Source organism: Borostomias antarcticus (genome assembly GCF_949987555.1).
Source record: "Borostomias antarcticus genome assembly, chromosome: 7".
NCBI classification, from domain to species: domain Eukaryota; kingdom Metazoa; phylum Chordata; class Actinopteri; order Stomiiformes; family Stomiidae; genus Borostomias; species Borostomias antarcticus.
In genome coordinates, this window is record NC_140240.1 from 10,891,830 (window position 1) to 10,917,168 (window position 25,339).

General features: G+C 48.1%; 1 protein-coding gene across 1 annotated transcript in view; it reads right to left on the minus strand.

Annotated features, from left to right (window-relative positions):
* anks1ab (ankyrin repeat and sterile alpha motif domain containing 1Ab) overlaps window positions 1-4,238 on the minus strand; it is a gene marked incomplete at its 3' end in the record, with an annotated part of 37,535 nt that extends 33,297 nt beyond the window's left edge. Inside the window, exon 1 of the mRNA XM_084441331.1 lies at window positions 3,942-4,238. Within this exon, the coding sequence (XP_084297457.1) occupies window positions 3,942-4,184 (243 nt within the window). The 5' untranslated portion in view covers window positions 4,185-4,238. The remainder of the gene's footprint in view (window positions 1-3,941) is intronic.
* Between the last annotated feature and the right edge of the window lie 21,101 nt (window positions 4,239-25,339).

The following is a 25,339-nucleotide window of genomic DNA, read 5'->3' on the forward strand; positions in this document are numbered from 1 at the left end:
CAATCAATCAATCCATCTTCTTTGTTTCGGTGTAGATGTTTCACTCTCCCCCGAGCTCGGGGCCAGGGGCTATCCTTTTACCAGCCTACCCCGAGCCTGGGTGAGGGGTCACCCGGGCTATATATCCGGGCACACCTCCAGGAGCCATGTCACCATTTCGTCATCCACAACTGTCAGGCCATGCATTCCATTAGGTGTCCGATATATTGGACAGTCCTCGGTTTCCTTGGCGCCACACTCGCACGCCGCACAGGACACCAAGCCCCTTCTGTGCATCGATGAGCGGAAGCGTCCAACGCCGGTCCGGAGGCGGTTAAGCCTCACCCACGCCGGTCTGGGTAAGTCTGTCCCGGGAAGGACTGGCGGCCGGGATGAAATCGTGGAGTCTGGAGGTGTTTGCCTCCCACTCCGCACGCCAGGTGTGATCCGCCCATCCTGCCTCGCTGATGTTAAGATCAATCAATCAATCAAAGCTTTATTTGTGCATTGCTGCAGGAGATCCTGTGCGGCAGGCACAAAAGGGTGTCTTGACTTGAGACGCCGAGGAGGTTCCACTGTTGCAGTGAGCCTGTCGTGGAGCAGGTGGTTAGGCTCCACGGCCCGGCAGGCGAGACGTGCTGTGGTTCCTGTGCGGCGGAGGCCAGCGGGCTGGATGCCTGCAAGGATGGGAAGGTTGTCCACAGGAGTGGGACACAGGTATCCCGTATAGGCGGGTCGATGAGGCGGGTAGGCAGTATTCACAGGTGGCGTAGACCAGGGCTAGGGCTGCCCACCAGAGTTTTTGCCTCGCCGCCCCAGCCTAATCGGACCAGTCGCCTCATCAACGCCACACAAGCTGTTGACTTCTTGTGCAGTGACTCGAGGTGTCAGCGGAATCTATCTATCTATCTATCTATCTATCTATCTATCTATCTATCTATCTATCTATCTATCTATCTATCTATCTGTCTGTCTGTCTGTCTGTCTGCAACGGTCTGTCTGTCTGTCTATCTTCTCAGGTGATATCAAAACATTTGAGGATAGGCGTTGCTGGACTGGGACAGGACTGAGATCACTTCCAAGCCCTCCGGTAGCCACCCAGGGTGTCTGAGTGAAGGACGCAGCTCCTTCACACTCTGGGACACACAGGGGGAGACTTGGCACGGACACCGCAGCCCGGAGACAGGTACAGATCAAGGTTAAGGTCGACTCTGCGGCTCACTTCAGAGTGTTGAACAATCAGCTCTGTAAATCTCTTACACTATCTGGGTGTATCACCACAAAACACCGTCAGCTATAAGCTTCGGCATTTTATAGCTGTTAACGCACTTAATTAATTAGCAATTAGAAGCCTGCCGATCGTTAATTCCCAGACTGTCAGGGATTGTGCTGCAGAACCCTCCCCCCCCCAAACCCGCTCCCTTACCATCATCCCACAGTGCCGACCAGAGGAGAAAGAAGAGGAGAAAGAAGAGGAGAAGGAGCAGCGGCAGAATCACAATGTGCAGGCTCTTAATTCAATCAAGCGAGGGCCCTCCAGCTGGTTGCCAATGATGACCCGTCAGCAGCCCCAGCCGGGATCTGGGCTGATGTGTGGGACGGGGGCCTCGGTCAGGCGCTGTTCAGGGAAGAGAGGGTGGCTCCCATGGGATCTGACAGGCGAGATAACGTCATGACATCAGGCCCGTGTTCGTTGTGAGCGTGTTTGTCAGAGCAGACGTGAGGGAGAAGTGCTCTCCCTGCTGAGGCTGCTGAGGTCGGCTGTATCAATAATGGAGCAGCAGCTTGTGGCAGTCCGCTCCTCGTCTATCTGAAATTAGGATCACCGCCGGCCCCTATAGATGCTGTGTGTGACAGCAACGGACTGCGTGTGTGTGGCCATCTATGTCTTTGGTGTCTTCACAATGCGGCAGTCTATCGGCGCCCATTGTGAAAGTGATTGAGCTGTTTGGCACACAGTGTTGGTTCCTATTTCACATTGCAAGTTGCGCACACACACACACACACACACACACACACACACACACACACACACACACACACAAACTCACCACATAAATGTCAATGACATAGGTTCATGCCATCAGCCAATTGTGTGTCGACATAACTATGTTTTGATTTTCCTAATAGAGGACTGCACAGATGTAGCCAGGATATAAAGGCTGTTAATCACATATCATCATCAAACATGATCATCTAAGATGGCCGTTTGCTTGCACTGAATATTAAACAGTCCTTTCTGTGACCCTCTGATCTCAGCCGATGAGTGAACCATCCTAATTAGGGTTTAATGACGACTAGCCTTCGCCATTAGAAAGACAACAGATGAACTGGTGAAAACTTGTGTAGAGAATGTCAGGCTTTGCTGGGCTGACATCTTTAACCCGTGGTTCTTTATCTAAATAAACCCCAATCAAAAGCTTGGCTGTCTGCAACCGTTCAGATGCAGCACAAAAAGACCGGAAGACATGCAGATAACAGTGGTATGGGGCTGTGTGTGTGTGTGTGTGTGTGCGTGTGTGTGTGTGTGTGTGTCTTCTATCCTCAAGCTCCCTCTGTCTCTGTATTACCTAGCTCTGCAGGGTTGGATGTATACTGTACTGTTGATCTATTTATGAGTAAGCGCATGTCGGGGGGGGGGGGGGGGGGGGGTCATTTTACAAGCCCCCTGACTCCATTCCTACTAAGACACAGCCTTGCCCCCACCAGCCCTGCCCTTCATATCACCTCCTTGGCTTTGCCCCAGGCTCCATTCAACCAACCAACCTCTAGACCCAGGCCCAGGCCCAGCCCTGGCCTCAACCCCTGCCCCGACCCCAGCCCTGGCCTCAACCCCTGCCCCGACCCCAGCCCTGGCCTCAACCCTGCCCCGACCCCAGCCCTGGCCTCAATCCGCATAAATCTCTTCTAATCTGGAAGAGGAACAGCCGCTGTGGGGGCAGCTGCAAAACAGGATGCCCTTGAGAACAGGACGCCCCACCCTGCGTGGCCTGAGTAAACAGCTCTGTAGAACGGGGCCTGGGGGGCGGGGATCTGGGGGGACCTGGGGAGGAGCTGAGGCTGGGGCTGAGGCTGGAGCTGGAGCTGGGACTGGGGCTAGGGCTAGGGCTAGGGCTGGGGCTGGGGCTGGGGTTGGGGTTGGGGTTGGGGTTGGGGTTGGGGTTGGGGTTGGGGTTGGGGTTGGGGTTGGGGTTAGGGTTAGGGTTAGGGCTGGGGCTGGAGTTAGGGCTGGGGGCTGGGGTGGGGTCTGGGGTTAGGGCGGGGGTGGGGTTAGGGCTGGGGCTGGTGTTAGGGCTGGGGGCTGGGGGCTGGGGCTGGGGCTGGGGTTAGGGCTGGGGCTGGGGCTGGGGCCGGGACTGGGGAAGCGGTGGGGAGTTTTAGTAGGTTAGTTAGAGACGAGGATGTGGAAAGGTTGTGAGCGAGAGCGTGGGTTGACCCCATGGGAGGCAGGCTGAGTGGATCCAGAGTGACAGCGCAAGCCCAATTAGCCTTGTGTGCCGGGCCAGCTATGGGGGAGGGGGGGCGGGGGGCAGGGGGGGGCTGGAACTGATCAGGTCACTCATGCGTTCAGCAGCTCTTGCCTGAGGGCAAATCTGCCCTGACGGCCGGCCTGGGCCAGGGCAGAACGCTCTCCTCTCCTCCCCTCCCCTCCTCTCCTCACCTTACCTCACCTTTCCTCTTCCACTCCCCTCCTCTCCTCCACCTCCCCTCCTCTACCTCCCTCCTCTTCCTTCCTCTGCAAAGCACTCATTCCTCGTTACAATATTCCCCCCGCCTCCTCTCACTCTTCTCCCTCTCTCTCTATCTCTCTTTCTCTCACTCCCGCCCTCCCTCATTCTGTCCATCCCACTGCTTCCTCCCTCCCTCCCTCCCTCCCCTCTCTCTCTCTCTCTCTCTCTCCCTCACTCTCTCCCTCCCTCCCATCCCGCAGTATTCCCAGCCCCCCAGAGCAGAAGCATTACCTCATCCCACTCCGAGGTGAAGGAAGGCGATCTCTCCACTCTCTGCTGCTGCTGCTGCTCTGAGCCGCTCCGGCCCCCGAGAGCTCCGTCCTTCTCCTCCTCCTCCGGCCCCCCCTCCTCCCGCGAGGGGGGCCGCGCCGACGGGTCCGAGTCCACCCCGGACAGACGGAGGGTCGGCTTCGACTCCCCTGGCGGGTGGGGCGAGTCCCCGGTCTCGGCCTGGGGGGGAGGGGTCGCCGCCATGTTTTGTGGCGAGGCGAGGGTCTCTCAGGGTCTCTCCGCGCCCCCGGGGACCGGCTTCCTCTGCTCTGTAGTGGTGGACCGTCGCGCGAACCAGGCTTGTCTCTCCCGGTCTCGTCGTCTCGTCCTCCTCCCTCCTCGGATCCTGGATGAACACTGAGGGGAAAACCGGCCAGACGCGCGGCAATGTCAGCGTCCGACGCCGGGAGGAATCGCTCTCTGTGATGCCCCCACCGATGTGCGCCCGCCTACACTGAGCCCAACTTAGTGACTTGTCTTCCTGTTTGGGGATAGAGGGGCGTGTGAGAGAGAGAGAGAGAGTGAGAGAGAGGGAGAGAAGAGGGAGAGAGAGAGCCTTGTTCTGTGTGTGTCCACAGCTATGATACAATCACCAGGGTCCGCCCACCAGTTGTATCCTGCTGGCCTGGCCTCTGGCCTCAGTGGACTGACTCAAAAGGAGTCAGCCTTTCTTTGACAATGCCTTTTCCTTCCCCTGTCCAGCATGACTCTCTCTCCCTGGACATCCCGTTCGCCCCTTCTGCGCTACGACTCGATGCTATCAGGTTTTAAACAGCCTGCATAGGAAGGATCGGTCCCAGAGGGATAGATCCATGAAAGCTGATACCAGGACGGAGAAAAACAAAAGGCCAAGCAAGATATGACACACGCATACACACACACACACACACGCACGCACGCACATACACACACACATGCACACGCGCAAGTGCATGCATGGACACATACACACCCTAATGAACGTAAAATCATAGCTTTAAAAACATTCCACACACCCTCACTCAGAAAGAGATTCCATACGGTCACTTCTCCTCTAACACTAAAACAGCTCAAGCCACTCAAATCAGTTTGTCTAGAGTTGTGAAAGCGCCACGCCACCCCTGAATTCAGTCCCTCATCGTCTGTTCTTCCATACCTGTTCTCAGCGTCCCCTCCCAGTGTCGTCCCAGTCCTCCTCTTCCCAGTGTCCCCTCCCGGCGCTGTCCCTGTCCTCTCTGGAGCGACTGTCCCGGTCTTCAGACTGTCCCGGAGCTGAGGAGGACAGTCAGTCCTGTCCTGTCTTCAGACTGTCCCGGAGCTGAGGAGGACGGTCAGTCCTGTCCCGTCCTCAGACTGTCCTGGAGCTGAGGAGGACGGTCAGTCCTGTCCCGTCTTCAGACTGTCCTGGAGCTGAGGAGGACGGTCAGTCCTGTCCCGTCTTCAGACTGTCCTGGAGCTGAGGAGGACGGTTAGTCCTGTCCCGTCTTCAGACTGTCCCGGAGCTGAGGAGAACGGTCGGTCCTGTCCCGTCTTCAGACTGTCCTGGAGCTGAGGAGGACGGTCAGTCCTGTCCCGTCTTCAGACTGTCCCGGAGCTGAGGAGAACGGTCGGTCCTGTCCCGTCTTCAGACTGTCCTGGAGCTGAGGAGGACGGTCAGTCCTGTCCCGTCTTCAGACTGTCCCAGAGCTGAGGAGGACGGTCGGTCCTGTCCCGTGGCTGTGAGGAGGATATGAGGAGGATCCCGGGCCCTGGTTCTGACTGACAGCTGGTGTAATCAGGTTACTGACACCGCTGTGAGAGAGGGGCTGGGGGGGGATTCCTCCGCCAGGGGGAAGAGGGGGAGGGGGGGGGCGTGGGTCTGGCATTGTTTTCCTAACGGTTTATCGGTCTGACAACACGATAAGCCTGGGTGGAAGTCACTGGGTGTGTTGCCTACTAATTCACACCTTGTTGATTGTTGATATATTTCTGGTTCCAGTCCAGTGGTTAGCTTCATTAAGCATTAGCAGTGAGTGCTCTGGCACGGCAGAGGTTAAAGAATGAGGAAGGGTCGATGGCTTGGCAGGAATGCAGAAGACATCCCACACACTCCCAGCTATTCAGCCATCTACTCAAAAGAGGGTTTGATTTCCGACACAAGGGACTCTTGTGAGGTGTCCCTTAGCAGTCACCAGGCCCCGCGGGCTCCTTCTGCCGAACTCGCGCGCCCCTCTCCGCCTTATAGGCTGGTGGGCGCTCTATGCACATGACACAAGAGATCTCATCAGAACCTATAGCCAGGGAGAGAGAGAGAGAGGAGAGGGAGGAGAGAGAGAGGAGAGGGAGGAGAGAGAGAGGAGAGGGAGAGGAGAGGGAGAGGAGAGGGAGAGGAGAGGGAGAGAGAGGAGATGGAGGAGAGAGAGAGGAGAGGGAGAGAGAGGAGAGGGAGTAGAGGGAGGAGAGAGAGAGGAGACGGAGAGGAGAGGGAGAGGAGAGGGAGAGAGAGGTGGGAAGGGGGTTAAATGGTGAGAGAGGAGGGAGGGCGAGAGAGGGTGTGGGGGATAGAGAGAGGGAGGGAGGGAGGGAGGAAGGGAAAGAGAGGGTGTGGGGGATAGAGAGAGTGAAAGAGAGAGGGAGGGAGGGAGGGAGGGAGGGAGGGAGGGAGGGAGGGAGGGAGGGAGGGAGGGAGGGAGGGAGGGAGGGAGGGAGGGAGGGAGGGAAAGAGAGCCATGAACAATACAGTAGCAACTGTAGCCACACCTGAAAGAACACACTGAGCTGCATGTTGACTCTATTTTACAACAGTGTCAAAAAGACGAAAAAAGACGCTGGGGATAAAATGAAACACGCACGAACACCACACACTCTAAGCCGCATTCTCTCACTTCCATATTAATGCATCTTATTCAGAATACACACCCAGACGCGCACACACACATACACACACACACACACACACACACACAGGGGATGTCATTGGGATGGAATTGTTCAAGTCCCTGTCCCAAAACTGCATGTTAGAGTTCGTGCTTTGAGCTTTTCTCCACACTTGGCTTCACACCATTCCAGCGCTGGAGAAGAGTCTGGCTGCACCCGATTATCATTCTGAAATAGGGGGGACGGTATTTCTTTATACCAACTGCAATTATCTTGGGCAGCGCTAAGCTTGTGTTTTCCTCTTACAAAATAGTGGCGGGGGATGGAATCTGATTGGTGAGCTGTAGCAATGAGGCTTAGCCTATCTCAAAAACCTACATCCATTAAGACAGACTAGAGCTACTGTATTATCCCAGTAAGCAAATAGACACACAATGGGTTATAACTTGGCTGTGGTCAGGTTCTGATTTACTTTTTCGCAACACAGCAGAGCTGCAGGAAACAACTAGTCATGACTCATCAAATACAACTTTATTTATATCACACATGTAATTTATATCACACTCATATAACTTATCCTCCAGCTCCAAAACCATGATGTTCCTATCTAATGAAATGAGAAAAAAAAAAAACTTTACACCCACATGCAAATTGCATTACAAATTGCTTTGGCAGGAAAGAAACAATAACAAAAACATTGATATACAACGTGATCATAAAGAGTAATACCACATTAATAATATATAAAAGGTAAAATATTTAATCATAACTGCAGGCGTCAAATCAAGGGAAGAGAGGGGGGGGGGGTTGTGTGTGGTAGGTAAGGTAAGAATATAATACACTCACCCATGAATACTATTAACTTCTGTGAGGCTATTTGTCTCTAAAACAAATCACAGAAACTCATAAGGTGAAAAGAAGTCATGGATATTTCATGAAGTGGAGTCTTGTATTTTCCGTGCATGTTGGGTGCGGTTGATATCTGATTTATTGCAGATTTCATGAGAGGGCGTGATGGGTGTTCCATTATTCATAGAGAAATCCTCTGATAATTCCACATTCCGTTGAGCTCTTGTGCTTTATGTCTCAATGATGATCGTCTGTCACCGCTTTCTAACGGCCAGCGTTGTAAATCTCCCTGAAGTGCTCAAATGTGATTAGTTCCCAACTGGAAAAATACACGGATTAACTCAAGGGATTCGACGGTTAAACGAGTGATAAAATCATCTGTGTGTCAGTGCAAATACTGAGATACTGAACAGAGACGGGGGTTTGCCTAACAACCGGATGCTAAGGAGGGAACAGTGATGTGACCCCGGGGCTGACAGCCCAGCGGAGACCCTGAGGTGAACAGAGAAGATGTGAGGGGACACAGAAAGGCAGGAAGAATGTCAGTCAGTCAGGCGGATACACGGGAGGACAGGCTGACAGGCATGCAGGTAGCCAGACAGGAGGACAGTCAGACAGATAGACAGACAGACACACACACAGAAAGACAGACAGACAGAAAGGACGCCAAGTAGCTAGTCAGTCAGTCAGTCAGTCAGACACGCAGAAAGGACGACAGTCAGGCAAGCAGACAGACAGGAGGACAGTCAGTCAGACAGGCAGGCAGGAAGACAGGTAGCCAGGCAGGTAGACAGTTAGTCAGGCAGACAGACAGACAAACAAGAGGACAGTCAGACAGACAGGAAGGCAGACAGACAGACAGACAGGCAGGTAGGCCATGGGATAGCGTTCTGTCACAAACGGAGGCGTCCTTGAGATGGAGGAAAGTCCGAGAGCGCGCACGGCTGAGTGGAGACGCAGCAGGTTTCCGTCAGCCGTCGAGAGGACAGCCCTACAGAGAGGGGTCTGAGAGGATGCAGAACGGAGAGACAACAGCCCACGAGAGACCAGACCTGTACTGGATCTCTCCTCTATGAGTGTCAGATGCTTCACGCATGTGGCTGACGGCAGTGAATCTGAATCATGTGGCTGACGGCAGTGAATCTGAATCATGTGGCTGACGGCAGTGAATCTGAATCATCTGGCTGACGGCAGTGAATCTGAATCATCTGGCTGACGGCAGTGAATCTGAATCTAAAGCACTTTGAATTGCCTTGTTGCTGAAATGTGCTATACAAATAAACTTGCCTTGCCTTGCCTTGCCATGTGAATGACGGCAGTGAATCTGAATCATGTGGCTGACGGCAGTACTGTACACAGGAGCTACAGAAATTTCGCTTCACTCTGCTCCCAGAGTAGCAGTCGTTTCGGACTGAAATTTATGACATGTCTGACGTTTCCTGTAACGGCTTCCTGAGCACTTTGACTGCACAATATAAAAGAAAAACGGATAACTACAAAGTACCGTCCACAATAGCGGTGATTAGGGAGTGGGTCGCTATATAGGTGAGAAAAGCCTGCAGGCAGTGATACTACAACAATAGCATCTGTGTCAAAGTGAGAGCTTTCATGTTTTGGGATCATGTTCCATGGTGATTGCCTCTGGCCACAGTACAGATGTGTAGTTGGCAGGCTGGCAAGATACCAATCAGAGCACAGAATGGCCTCTAATGTTACATCATTTCTATGCAAGAGGGGAACTCGAGGGAAAATATGGCACGCCACGCATGCATGAACGTTATCGCTTGTGTGTATGTGTGTGCATGTGCGTGTGCGCACGCATGTGTTAGTGTGTGAATAAGAGATTGTGTGTGTGTGTGTCTGAGTGTCTGTATGAGAGATGTGTGTGTCTGCATGTTAGTGTGTGAATGAGAGATAGAGTGTGTGGTGTGTGTGTGTGTGTGTGTGTGTGTGTGTGTGTGTGTGTGTGTGTGTGCGTGCGTGTGTGTGTGTGTGCTGAGGCCAGAGCAGTTCAGGGCTTCCTGTGCTAGGTTGACCCTCTCTCTGCAGAGCTCTGTGAAAACAATATCAGGCTCAGGTCTGTGTGTTTGTATTGCCCCTTAGGAGGTTACCATGACAATGGCATGAGACAGATTAAATGCGTTGTTATTGGCACTGAATTAAAAGAACCAGACAAAACAAAAACAGAGGAGAGCTGAAATGTAATTAGGTTCCTTTTAAGCTTCTGTTCAAAATATCCGTGCTCAGATCTTTCGTAAACAATGTCAAACTGAACACAACTTCTAGCTCTCTCACTGGTGGTTTGGTAGGGGACTAAAAATGGACTCTTACTGGCAGAGCAACATCTTTAAACCGAGACAGAGTGAAGGAGGAGAGTAATGAAGCAGGGAAATCAATCTACAACTATGCTGACGTTTGACAGAGAGGTCACTTTAAACCTAATGGTAGTCATAAAGGCAACAGCCGTCCTTCACTATGAGTCATTGATCAAGCTCCCAGAGCAGATATGAGAATTATGTTAACGATGTGGGCCACCATACATCACTCAGGTGGGCCTGTCAAATGAGTGGATATGGTGATTCACGTCCAAAAGAATGTCCAATCAATCCATAATAATCTTAGGATAACTTGATAATCACTAATGCCGGGCTCACACAAGAGGATTTTTAAAATCCTAACCGATTTCAAAATCGGGTTGCCTCACACACGGAGAATCTTAACAGATGTTCTTCTAGCAAATCTCAAACAAGCACACACTACAAGATTTGAAAATCATCACACACTACAGGATATTATAGTGCCCAAGGAAGCAACAGACCATGTTTCGCTTGTTAGTGACGTAATAATCTAAATCAAACATGTTTGTTATTATCGAGGCTGCCAAGATGGGTCTGCGAGCCGATCGGGAGGTTTAAGATTTAATCTGTAACAAGATAATCTGGTCTGAAGATCTGTACCCAACGTTCCAGACCAGATTTCTCCTCTGATTGTCAGCAGGGGTGAATCGGGGATGAATCGTCTAGTGTGAGCCCCACATAAGAGAAGTTCAATGCACGCAATATAGCATGTATCAGACGATTTATTAGAGAAAAATCAATGTTAATCAACTGATTAGAATCGCACATGAGGGTGCCTGCTGACCTGCAAGCAGGTCAGAAGGTTGACATACTGTATCTCGATTCACATCATTGATATGAAATGCATAGAGGCGCGCTGGCAGCGAGCATTGAGCACTGCCCGAGCAGGGGTATTGCAATATTCATTCATTCAAACCTTTATTTAAACTCGAAAGGACACCAATGGCACGTTCCAGGCAACCCGTAACTCGTGTTTTTCCGACCTTCTACACGTGAAAATGCACTGGAATGGTAGTCAAACCCGTAACTTCCCACCCGTGAACTCGTACCAGATTGATGTACTCCCAGTTGCGCTCTTTGACGTCACACAGCCCTCTAAGCAAGATGGCAGCCCCCATGGGTATGGCGACAAAGATAACTTTAGGGCAACGTAAAGTAAATTTGTACTTGTAATCAAAATAATACAAACGATTATGCACTACAATCTGCTATGTGTATGTAATGATGCCCAAATATGTTGACAAGAGATAGCTAGTGCTAGCTAGCTGACATTAAGGTAAACCTGAACGTGACCATGCAAATGGCGAAAAGTCGATGTCAATAAATAAAATGTAACGTACGATTTCTTAGCATAGCGAAATTAGGCATACAATGTTTAGCTTGCCAGCTCTGACAATGTGCCAAATCTCAAGCTTTTACCATATCTGCTTGTTTACATTTATCCAGAATGCCACGCATTCAGACAGTTTGCCTGGAACGCTATGAAGTCGTGAGTCGAGACTTAAAGTCGTAACTTACGGGCTCAAAATTCTATCTGGAACGTGGCATAAGATAGTGGTGTTTTGTGATGTAGCAGTTTGGGACTGGGGAGCTTCATTGGAGAACAATTTTCTTAATGTTAGCAACTTCTCTAACTGAGGACACATTTCTAGCATAGCACAAGTGAACCCGTTAACGTGCACCCGTTAAAGCGGGATGCGGAGGGGTTAGACCATGGATGTATTAATAGAACTGGATACAGCCACTCCATTCACTGACCGCTATCACAAATGAAGCCCTATTGAACCGCGCCATCTTGGCAAATTTGTAGTCATTTGACTATTTCCGGTGAGTTTTGTACTTGCGCAGTTGTGCTTTTCTGGCTTTCCGGTGACTTTTGTACTTGCGCAGTTGTGCTTTTCTGGCCTACGCGCGTCCACAAACAAGTTCACGAAATGTAGACGCACGTTCCCGGCTCTCCCCGCTTTGATTTAGCAATGAAAACCGGCTTGCATATTAACCTGTTTGTCAAATATATCCATTGGAGACATTATTTTTTTATCCAGGCATCTTAGTTTTAACAGGTTAATTATAGCTGAACATGTTTTGTTTGCTAGTAGATGGTAGTGAAGTTAAAAAGTGAAGCTTTTCAACTCGCCTGCCACTGACAGCTCCCTGGATGAATTTAGCCTGGCTGCAATAACGTTATCGCAAACGGAATGAATACCATCTAGCCTACTAGCAAACAAAACATTTTTCAGACTAATATTAAGTATTTATAATTAATTACATTTTGATGTATTTATGCCCATCTCTGCTCATTTACAGCATTACCGAGTGAACAATGCACACATCAAATAAACATCACATCATACATCAAATAAAACAATTACAACTCGAATCACCAAAGACAGAGATCATGTTTTTAAACTCTGTGATTGAAGGGAGAACCTCCATCTTCAACCGAGTCTTAATGTCATTCCAAGACTTTGGAGCAGCATACAAGAACGCTGTCCTGCCAAGCTCTGTATTAGCTCGAGGGACCTTAAAAACAAACCAGTTACTGGAACGAGTCTGATAGGAAGGAACGTTCCAGTCCAGTAGGGTGTCAATATAAGGGGGTAGTCTACCGATAACTGCCTTAAAAATATACAGATACTAGTGATGTCATGCCGAGCTGCTAGGGATGACCAGCCAACTTTACTATACAGAATACAATGATGTGTATCATACTTGTCTTCTGTAATGAATCTACGTGCGTAGCGCGCCCACTCAGCGCTGTCTGAGTTGCTCACTCCTTGGTCCCGTTTCGTAAATTAGCCTGATACCTGTGTCCACGTAGCTAGCTGGTAACTAGCTAGCTGACCCATGACCCCTGACGTTGGATCCCTGTGTCACGTAGATGGTGCTTGTGGTACGTTAGTTAGCTAGTTCCACAAGCTAGTTCCGCCAGCTTGCTAGTAGGAACGCTAGCTAATTTAGCAGTCTGTGTTGTGTCCACGTCTGGGTTGTATGGTGCACCCACCCACCCACAAAAGCGCCCTCCGATGTGCGGTGGAAAAATTTGGTTTTCGTCACCTTGTTAATATGGGACTTGAAGCTTAGATCTGAATCTAGGATAACACCAAGACATGTAACATCAGGTTTAATCCAGGATGTCAGTTTCCCAGATTTTTTGAGTTTATAGCTGCAGCATAATTTCATTCAGCAGAGATGTACAGTTGTGTGTCATCCGTATAACTATGAAAACATTGTGCTCTCTAATGATATCCCTGAGTGGCAGCATGTATAGTGAGAATAGTAATGGACCAAGGCAGCTCCCTAGTGCAACCCCAAAGCAGGTGTCATGTTTCTCAGACACATGATCTGCAGGCCTGACATAGAACTTTCTCCCTTTGTTGTATGTTCTGAACCAGTATACCACACAGTCAGAGACCAACCAGCCTTTCAAGGTGATTGATTAAGATGTCATGGTCGATCGTATCAAACGCTGCACTTAGGTCTAATAGGACAAGAATTGAGACCTTATTTGCATCGGAGGTCGCTGATTATTTTAAGAAGGCAGTTTCAGTGCAGCAGTTTCAGTGCTGTTCTCACAAACTCACATATCCACACGTTCTGGGTACACTGGTGTCAGACATTACATGATAAAGATAGCTTTGAATCTCTCTATTACAAGCCACACACTGTCTGATGGAGATAGTTACACCATGAAGAGTTAAAAATTTCGCCCAAGATGGCTATTGGTTGACTGAGGGAAAGAGAGATGTGCTGTTCAGAACTGAGGAAGATAAATTATATCTGACAATTTGTACAGTCATTTGTTCAGTTCAAGTTCAGCCAGCTCAGTGGTGAACTGTGGACTCCAGTGTCAATTTTCCTTTCCACCTTCCTGTAAGAAAACTGTACAGACATTACATTGCAATCATCAAGCAGACATTTATCCAAAGCCACCGGACTTGCAATAATTGCATTTAACGCACACAACTTCCCTTCTCCGTTCTCTACACTGGCTCCCTGTCTAGCCTACGGGGCAATGAAAGGAACAGCTTCCTCCAACCTACAAGCCATGATCAAACCCTACACCCCCTCCCAACCAATACGCTCTGCTACCTTGGGGTGACTGGTTGCCACATTACTCTGAGTCCCCTGCGGTCGATCGACATGGCTCTTCTCTGTCCTGTCCACGCAGTGGTGGAATGAACTGCCCACTGATGTCAGGACAGCAGAGTTGGTGCCCATCTGTCACCACAGGCTCAAAACTCACCTCTTCAAGAAGCATTACCATGATCCTCCCTCTTAAAGGGATAATACAGTGAAAACCTTACTTTCTATTGTTTTGTATGATATTGGTACTGTACAGTACATAGGTGCATTGTGTGAACACCATCAAACTATCAAATGTGTGTTCTTTAGTTTTGGAGAACTAGACTACAAGGGGGGCGGCTGTAGCTCAGTTGGTAGAGCAGGTTGTTCAATGATCGAAGGGTCAGCGGTTCGAATCCCAGCTCCGACTGTCCACATGTCAAAGTGTCCTTGAGCACGACACCTAACCCCAAATTGCTCCCAATGAGCAGGTTAGCACCTTGCATGGCAGCTGCCGTGAATGAGAGGCCATTGTAAAGCGCTTTGAGTGCCGCTAAGGTGGAAAAGCGCTATATACTGTAAGTGCAGTCCATTTACAATTTTTTGTCCTGTTTTCAGCTCGTTTCTCATGTGATGTCACACGACTAATGACCCCTTCCCCGTGTCTCTGGAGCACTCTCCATGCCCACAAAAGAAAAAGATGTGAACTTGAATTGGTGCCATAACCACCCATCGGTAAGTTCACAGACTTGATACTGCTTTAACACAGAGCATGATTGATCACCAATGATCAACCTTACCAACAGTTAACAACATTTTAAAACATTGACTTTTTCCAATAGCTAACCAACTTGCAAGCTTGACACAAGGATAGTTCAAATTAGACTAACGTTAGCCTGCTAGATGACTGAGCATATGTCGTTATATAGCCTAGCTAGTTTGATAGCGTTACCATTACAAAATCAAAGTTGTCTAGAAGTCGGTTGTGTCCACATATATCGCGCTCAAACTAACGCACAGTTGTCCTGCTGACACTAGGCTACTGTAACCTATGCATTTGCTTTTGGTGACGTTAGCCCTCTTGTGCAATGGCAGTAACATGCACAGCGCACCATATTGTACCCTTCCCTGGCATGAATGATTTAATTGATTTGACTAATAATCAGTTATTGCAGTGGTATTCTGCTCGATTCCTTTATATCAGTGTCATACTATCACCACAACTGACAGATGTTGAACCCAGAACAATAATGTTTCAGAGTGCAGCTGGCTGTGTTGGCCTAGCCTGGCTTCGCCAGAACCAATTCACAAAAATGCGAAGGGTCTGGAAACTCACAGTTGCTTTCCGATTCCCAAGGGGCATTACCAACGGGCGTAGATCAAAATGCCTCTGGACGCAATTGGATAGACCTACAACCAATCAGCAAAAATGCCTCCACGGCGCTCCTCTGTTCCGTCATCTTATTAAACCCGCAATATATTAGATAAACGGTTGTGATTGGCACAAACAAATTTCTGTTGGAGCGGATTCCGTTAGATATCCAGACTGATCTGCGGAGTGAAATCGAATGTGAGCTCACGAGATCAGGCTGGCAACGCAGTTGGCCACCTACTTCGATAAATAACGTTAGACTAGTGAACAATGCGGATTTAATGTTAGCTTCACAGCGCAAATTATCTCTGTCTTCTGGCAAGATCCACTGTTGCAATTATTTGACTAACTAGCTAAACGTTATACTGTTCATAGCTGGCTGATAGCTATAACGTTATAGCACAAGCCTCCAAGCTTGCGTGGCCAGCTGCAGTGTTTTTCCTTGTGTCATGGGGGAAACGTGCCATCGCTATGCGTTTATCATACTTTTTTCCAAATAATACAAATTCCGTTGCATTATGGGTATTTTTCTTTTAATCCTGATTTAACCCTGATTTAAGCAGTTTTTGACACTTTAAAAGGCTTTTATTTTGAAATGCCACATCAGAATGTCCTGAAAATCAATGGGTAACAACCTGAGGTCGTCTACTAGGACTGTGAAGTGGAAGTTTTTTTTTTTTCTTTCTTTTTCTTTTTCTTTAACTTTTCTTTAACCAGGCAGGCGTTTAAGAACAAGTTCTTATTTACAAAGGTGGCCTGGCAAAAAGCCTCTTGAGGGAAGGGGGTTAGGGGGCTGAAAAAATAAAACAAGGTTAAATATAAGACAGTTTAAGAAAAACAGCATACATTGACACATCACAACACATATATAAAACAACACGCAACACTACAATGAGCAATCACCAGCACAGACATACAGCAGCAGCAAATTATCAACAAACATGCAAGACAGTTAAAAGACAGTTAAAGACAGCATACATGGAAGCATCACAATACCTATGGAACATACAGCATACAACTAAGCATCACCACCACAAACTCTTCACCAAACACGCAGGACAGTTAAAAAAACAGTTAAAGACAGCACACATTGAAGCATCACAACACAAATATAACATAACATGCAGCATACAATTGCACAGAACACAACACAGAGCATCACACAGGCATGGTAAAACAGGCATAACACAGAAGAGGACTACAAGTGGAATGAATGGCAAAACAACTGAGGTAGGATGTTATATGGTGGAAAAGCATTTACATGAATCGGCGAGATTGAGTGAGATGGCATTTTTGAAGGTGGGAATAGAGATGAATTTGTCCAGAGTCTTTTGCAGAGCATTCCAGTCAGAGGCAGCAGCAGCCTGGAATGATGCAAGACCCAGAGAGGTTTTGGAGTTGGCTATTTTCAGTTGGTTGTAGAGAGAGGACCGGGTGTTGTGTGTGACAGGGAGAGGATGCAGCAGGCGAAACAGGTAGGGGGGTGACCGGTGAAGAAGGGTCTTATAGATGAGGGTGAGCCAGTGAATGTTGCGTCGGGTGTGTAGTGAGGGCCAGTTTAACAGGGAGTAAAGAGTGCAGGGGTGCGTGTTGAAGGGGGCGTTTGTGGCAAAGCGGATAGCAGAGTGGTAAAGAGTGTCGAGTTTGGAGAGTGTGCCAAGGGTTGAGGCATTATGGGCGGTCTCCTTTTAATCCTAATCTGAGATGGCAGGAAACAGTAGGTCGTATAGGACAGTTTAGAGGGCCTTTATTTTGAAATGCCACATCAGAATGTCCTGAAAATCACTGGGTGACACCCTGAGGTGGTCTACTAGTACTCTGAAGTGGAAGTGTTGAGGCATTATGGGCGGTCTCCTTTTAATCCTAATCTGAAATGGCAGGAAACAGTAGGTCATATAGGACAGTTTAGAGGGCTTTTATTTTGAAATGCCACATCAGAATGTCCTGAAAATCATTGGGTGACACCCTGAGGTGGTCCACTAGTACTCTGAAGTGGAAGTGTTGAGGCATTATGGGCGGTCTCTTAGGTTTCTCAGATTTAGAAATCCAAATGTGAGACTATGCAGAATGAGACGGGAGGAAGACACTAATTCAAAAAGTTTAGACATGTAAAAGATGGATGAGGATGTTGCATAGTAAGTCTGGGGTGGCCTAGCTCAGAAGGTAGAGCAGGTCGTCCAATGATCGTAGGGTCGGCAGTTCAAATCCCGGCTCCTTCTGTCCACATGTCGAAGTTTCCTTGGGCAAGACACTGAACCCCAAATTGCTCCCAATGAGCAGGCTAGCACCTTGCATGGCAGCTGTTATCATTGGTGTGTGAATGTATGTCTAAATGGGTGAATGAGAGGCCTTCATTGTAAAGCGCTTTGGATAAAAGCGCTATATAAGTACAGTCGATTTACCAAGTAAGAGGTTGCAAAGACGGTCAAGGGCCGACTATTTAAAAGAACATAACAAAAAAAAATCCCACTTTCAGAATTGTATTTGCTTGTGAGAATGCAGCAGAGTTAAATGGGAGTATCTGCTCTACTTGGACACCTTCACAGGAGAGAAGTGGCTGCGGTTCAGAGAGAGGGCAAAAACCTGTGGCAGTGTGATAAAGGACATGGATAAAAAATTCAGGATGCGCCGTATATGAAATATTCATTCAATTTGATTACACACAAGACACGACAATTAGCCTATTTTACAAACTTTACACTCAAGCAGTCAGTCACGTCCAAAGCACACAAAGATATTAATCATTTCCTTCATATCATTGTTATGCCAAAATGATAAATTACTGCATACGCATATCCCCCAAAAAGCAATAACGATTGAGAAAATCTTTTTACTGTGATAAATGTGCATTCCAAAAGAGGGTAGATAGTACTCAGATACTGGTACTATAGCAAAATGTTTGCCTGTCTCTTTCCCTTTTATAGAACAGCGCTGTTAATGTAGGGGAGTGACCAGGTTCACCCTTCAGCGAACAGGGTTTGAGCTGGGACACAGGGATGTGGAGTGTTTCTGCTGTATAGCTCTGCCTTCTCTCTTGTTCTGGAATGTAACATCTGTGGAGCTGTGTCCAGAGGGACCCTGCTGGCTCACTGAAAGAGAGGGGAAGAGAGAGAGAAAGGGAGCATGAGAGAGATAGAAAGAGGGGGAGAGACAGGGAGTGAGAGAGAGAAAGGGAGGGAGAGAGATAAAGAGAGGGGGAGAGGGATGGAGGGAGAGGGATACAGTAGAGAGGGAGAGAGAGAGGGAGCGAGGGAGAGAGAGTTGTTGAGAGGGAAGGGAGTGAGGCGGGGTAGAGTCTCCCTAAGGCTGAATGAAATGGGTATTGATCCTGAGCCATGAATAAATGGATTAAATTACAGGCTAGTGGTGCTGGTGGCACGGCAGTATAGGGGGAGGAGGAGGTAAGCAAGAGGAGCACTCTGGGACTCGGAAGTCTCTGCCAAGCCTCAGAATTTCAGTCCATTCTGGGCAGGCAGTTCACTCCCTCATCTATAATCAATAATGGACCATGCATCAATACACACCTCCACCAGCAGTCTACCAGTCAGTCAGTTAGTCCTTCCAGCATTGTGCTTTTCTTGTGTTCTCCGAATGTTGTTTCCAATTCTTTGTGATTTGGACTTGAATGTGTGGCATGTTCAGTGATAATAATACAGACTGCCTTGCCTTGTTGCAAACAGATAGAATAACCAGAATGGGAGGAATCTTGATTAATCAGTCCCACCTTTACCTGCTGGGATTGGCACAATGTCACTGTATGTATTCTCACATGCAGTAGGCCTAGGGCTAATCTAGTCGACGACAGAGCTTATTTAACCACAGACATATGGTATACCCACTTATTATCCAGTACAGGTGTAAAAACAAAAGCAATTGGGAACGACAGCAACTCAGCCACGAAGTGGTAGGCCGCGTAAAATGACAGAGCGGGGTCAGCGGATGCTGAGGCGCATAGTGCGCAGAGGTCGCCAACTTTCTGCAGAGTCAATCGCTACAGACCTCCAAACTTCATATGGCCTTCAGATTATCTCAAGATCAGTGCGTAGAGAGCTTCATGGAATGGGTTTCCATGGCCGAGCAGCTGCATCTAAGCCATACATCACAAAGTGCAATGCAAAACGTCAGATGCAGTGGTGTAAAGCACGCCGCCACTGGACTCTAGAGCGGTGGAGATGCGTTCTCTGGAGTGACAAATCACGCTTCTCCATCTGGCAATCTGATGGACGAGTCTGGGTTTGGTGGTTGCCAGGAGAACGGTACTTGTCTGACTGCATTGTGCCAAGTGTGAAGTTTGGCGGAGGGGGGATTATGGTGTGGGGTTGTTTTTCAGAAGCTGGACTTGGCCCCTTAGTCCCAGTGAAAAGAACTCTGAATGCTTCAGCATACCAAGTGATTCTGGATAATTCCATGCTCCCAACATTGTGGGAACAGTTTGGGGATGGTCCCTTCCTGTTCCAACATGACTGTGCACCAGTGCACAAAGCAAGGTCCATAAAGACATGGATGAGCGAGTTTGGTGTGGAAGAACTTGACTGGCCTGCACAGAGTCCTGACCTCAACCTGATAGAACACCTTTGGTATGAATTAGAGCGGAGACTGCGAGCCAGGCCTTCTCGTCCAACATCAGTGTCTGACCTCACAAATGTGCTTCTGGAAGAATGGTCAAAAATTCCCATAAGCACACTCCTAAACCTTGTGGAAAACCTTCCCAGAAGAGTTGAAGCTGTTATAGCTGCAAAGGGTGGGCCGACGTCAGTGGCGTGCACAGACATTTTGGGGGGCAGGTGCTCAGTGAAAAATGAGGGCACCTTGCGAGGGGGGGGGGGGGGGGGTGCTGACAGATAATTTGTATTTAGATTGTCGCGCAAGGGGGGGGTGAGACTTGGTTAAGATTACTTCTACATAATACTAAATATTCAGCTTAAATATACTCATAGCTTCCCATGCTGTACCAACAACAAATTCTACCGACATTGGTCGTGTGGTGGTCATCATTACGTTAAATCCATTAATTGATTATGACTAGCGTCTAGCTTGTTAAGCAGGTGGGCAGTCGGCTAGGCTCAGCTGTTTGGCGCTGTATGAGACTTACTTCACAACAGAGATAAATAAATGCAAGTTATAGTTTGACAATTGAGTCTTAGGGGGCAAACAATACACTTGTTTTGTTTATGTGTTACCTGGCTGGTTAGCTGTCATCACTCGGGCACTCTGGATGGGGAAAGGGCAGGGGAGGAGTAGCGCGCCTCTGTTTGTGTCCGCTTTTCACATTTACCGTTGACAAAGGAAGAGAGGGAGGGGAGGGGCACGGGTGTGCCGCAGGCACGTGTGTGTGTGCGGGGGGGGGGCTGGCAAAATTACAACGCATTTTGGGGTATTATTATTACACGCTTTTAATCTAGAATTGATCGATGTCACCATGGGTCACATACAGTAGGCCTACACTGTAAAAAATAAATAAATAAAACTTTCAAAAGGGCACTTGCCTTGTCCAGAGGGCAAAGGGCAGGTGCTCTAGCACCAACTCATGTCTATCTGTGCACGTCCCTGGCCGACGTCATATGAAACCCTTTGGATTAAGAATGGGATGTCACTTAAGTTCATATGCGTGTAAAGGCAGATGAGCGAATACTTTTGGAAATATAGTGTATTTCACCAGGCAGGTTATGTCATGAGTTACTGTGAGCTAATCAAACTTGACACTGCACTGGCTAAGAAGACATTGGAGACCATGGGGGATGACGGTGCTGCTATTCTAGATCTAGTAAAGGGTAGCTTTGTTCATTTCTCAGTGATTACATTAATGAGTACACTCTGGATGGAAAAGGGACATTCCATGCCACTCAAATGGCTGCCTGGCAACGTGGTTCACCTGGAGGTGATCTCCTTAAAGCAATTGACCTTTACTCCAAGTCAGAAAGCTTCAACATCCCCAAGGCAATGACTTATATCTTACCTGAAGCAAACAGAGGAATCAAAGAGCGCCCATTCATTGGAGTAATAGCAGCGGACTGTTTCACACAGTCATCTGAACAATGTCCCGCAGCACAGAAAGCACACTCTACTGACATGGCCTTCTTCATGTCCAGGACATCTCAAAAACCAATGCCTTCCTGGACTTTGTACAATCAAAAGGCAAGCACAGTCAACCCAGAGAAAACTACAGTAGGGTACCTACCTATCATACAGGCTCCTGCATCTGAACTTGATACACTGAACACAGTCGTCAAGCGAGTGCTCAATGTCTCCAAATCAATGGAGCAGCGGCATGTCATTCTGACAGTGGATGAGGCACTTTATCCGAAGTTGCTAGAACTAAAGTGGTAAGTAGAAGAATACAAGGACATGCTTATCCCTTGCCTTGGAGGCCTCCACATTGCCATGAACTTCCTGGGTGTCATAGGACAACACATGGTTGATTCTGGCCTGAGCGAGCTATGGGTAGAGTGTGATCTTCTGGGAGAAAATGCTGCTCAATCTGAGAACAGACATAGCTTCTCAGACAGCAGCATTGCTGAGATTGACAACAGACAATGAAGACGATGAGTACACACCCAATGAGTGCACAAAAAATCGAATGGAGAAAGACGACTTTGATGAAGGCAGAATATGTGGGTCAATGAAAGAGCATGGTGTGTTTCAAGATGGTGGTGACACACTGAAAAACATAATAATATATAATAATAATAATAATAAAAATAATAATAATAAACATAAAGGACATGGTCACACCAGAGATTCAAGAATCTCTGCTTGGTGCAGAACACCTTGGACAGGCACAAATGAAAGTATTTGTGGACAAACGTGTGTGAACCTCCAGACTGACGAGCACCTGGATATGAAATCACCAATTCGAAAGAACAAGGCCAAGACATTTGCCTCTTTGTATGAAGCTGTGCAACTTTCCAAGGACAAGCAAAACACTATCAAAGTGGACAGGCACATTCTACAAAGACTCATAACATCTTACAGAGCCGGTCGCAAGGTAGACCTGGAAAATATCCTCCAGCATGAACTCAACTGGCACTTGAAGAAAATAAAGCAGGTCTTGCTCTACTACTTTCAAACCATCTGATAGAACATAGCCCGAAAGATGAACCTGTGGTTGTAGTATCAGGGCTTTGCCAAAGCGACCACTGTCAAGTCACCAGATCCAGATCTCGAAGTCTCCTCTCTAAGGGCTGACCATGAGGAAGATGATTTATTGAGAAGATTGATTTTGCACTGCATCCAGGCTCCTATGGAAACAGTAGTCGTGTCAGCGCGTGACACAGACATGCTTCTTCTACTTCTGGCACACTATGACAGAATCGGATGAACACATCTCTACATGAAAGCTGGGACATGGAAGGATACAAAGTATTTTCTAGTACATGACATTTGCATGTTACTATCTGATGGTCAAGTGGACACACTACTTGCCTTCCATGCCATCACTGGCTGTGCTCAGTCTCAGTTCAGCGGTAACGGAAAGCAAACAGCCTGTCAGGTGTTCGAGCAACATCACACTGATCTTATTGGCCATGGGAAGGGCCCTGTCACAGAAGAAATAGTGACATCAACAGAGAAATTCATCTATAAGATGTATGGTGTGCCCGCGATTGATACATGCAACAAGGCAAGAGTGAAGTTGTTTTGTAAAGGTCGTGCACAAGAGGCTCTGCCTCCAACCTCAGATGCAGTAAAGTTTCATATCATGCGTTCACACTATCAAGCAAGTGTCTGGGACCAAGCTCACCTGCCACATCCTGATCTTCCTCCAGTGAATTAAATGGGATGGATGCACAAGGAAGGTCAATTAGTGCCACAGCTACTCTCTGCCACCTGTGCCTGCAGGGAGTTCACTTCATGTGGGTGTACCAAGGCATGCCTCGGCCAACGCTGCAGCTGCAGGTATGTATAGGGGATTACCTGATGGTGATCACTGTGTATAGATCGTACAAATATGATAGACTGGTTGAGAATATCAGCCTGCCAGACTGCATACTTCTGACTACTAGTTTGTTATTGACAGATTGTTGAACCCTAACCTGATAGCTTAAGTACTGAAAAAGGAAATGAAGGAACTGAATAAGTCACTGTAAGGATAACTGTAACAAGCATTCCAATGCACCTTTACTTGTACTGCTTATAGTCTTTCTATTATATTATATTCTATTGAGGAAGAGTCACATGGAATGCATAGAAGCATGCAACTGCAGGAACACTGAGGATGACTGTGAATAAGCTCTCACTGTAAGTACAACTGTAACAAGTATTCCAATGTACCTTTACTTGGACTGGTTATTTATGGTAAAATAATTGTTCTATTTTATTCTATTCTATCCAGGAATGCATAGAAACCTGACTCAGATCTTAATTTCGAAAACCACATCAAGAATATTACAAAGACATCCTTTTACCACCTAAGGAACATTGCCAAGGTGCAACCCTTTCTCTCTCAGGCTGACACCGAAAGATTAATGCATGCTTTCATCACAAGCAGGCTGGACTACTGCAATGCTCTACTATCAGGCCTACCAAAGAAAGCAATCTCTAAGCTACAAATGATACAGAATGCTGCAGCACGAGTCCTCACTAAGACTAGACGAAGGGCACACATCACACCAGCCTTAAAATCACTACACTGGTTACCAGTCAACTCTAGAATAGACTTTAAAATACTATTACTAGTCTATAAATCTCTCCACAGTCACTCACCAGAATATATTTCAAACATGCTTGTTAAGTACATGCCCAACAGACCACTCAGATCCTCAGGTACTGAACTTTTAACAGTTCCAAAAGCCAGGACCAAGAAACACGGAGAGGCAGCTTTTAGTTTCTATGCCCCCAACCTCTGGAACACCCTACCGGAGTACCTAAGAAGGGCCGAAACAACAGAGGTCTTCAAGCGAGACCTCAAGACGTACCTTTTCGACCTAGCCTACAATCACTAGCTAGGACCTTGAGACACAGAAAGGCAGCCTCAAACCTACCTGTGAATCCTCTGTATACATTGGTATTTATCCTGCTATGCAATGTATGTATATCAAGTAGTGTACAGAAGCTGGTTATCCTGAAACAGGCTTGTTCTGTTCTGACAGCTGTGTTGCTTCAATGACTCAGTGTGCTACTAACCGTTTTCTGCCTCCCCTAGTGCCTCTCTCTCTCCCTCCTATCCTCTAACCAGGTCCAGTGTCAGCTGTGGAGCTGTGGATATCGTAGTATTTAGTACACACACACACGTACACACAGACACACATCAGTCCACATCCGGCTTAGGCCTGGACCTGATGCTCTTAGCCTTTCTTGCTCTGAAAATTTAATTTAATGTAATTCATTGTTCTTTAAATGTTCTTAGCCATTAGACAAATATATTCCAGGAGCTTGCCCCAGGTTGCCTGTTTCAATATCTGTGTGGTCTGTATGGCTCTATGTGCTACTAACCCTGTTCTGCCTTCCCTCTCCCTAGTGCCTCTCTCTCTCCCTCCTATCTTCTAACCAGGTCCAGTGGATGCCCCACTGTCACCAGATTGTGAATAATAGACTGTCGGCAAGTTGTTGATCGGGGGGGTGCTGACAGGCAATTCTGATTGTCTTGCGGTCTGTTGGGGTTGGCGGGGTTGGCGGGGGCGGGGGATGCAGACGGGGAGTTTGTTTACTTTTCGCAGAGTTTTTTTTCTTTTTCTGCTCCTCTTGCCGTCCCCTGCGAGATGACGCCCTGGGCGGCTGCCCATGTCGCTCATGCCTAAATACGCCACTGCCGGCCGGGAACAGGGGGTGAGCAGGGCGAACCAGGGGTCCGGGGCGAGGGTCTGGACCGGGAGCGAGCAGAGTAGACCAGGGGTCCGGGGCAGGGGTGAGCAGGGCGAACCAGGGGTCTGGGGCAGGGGCGAGGG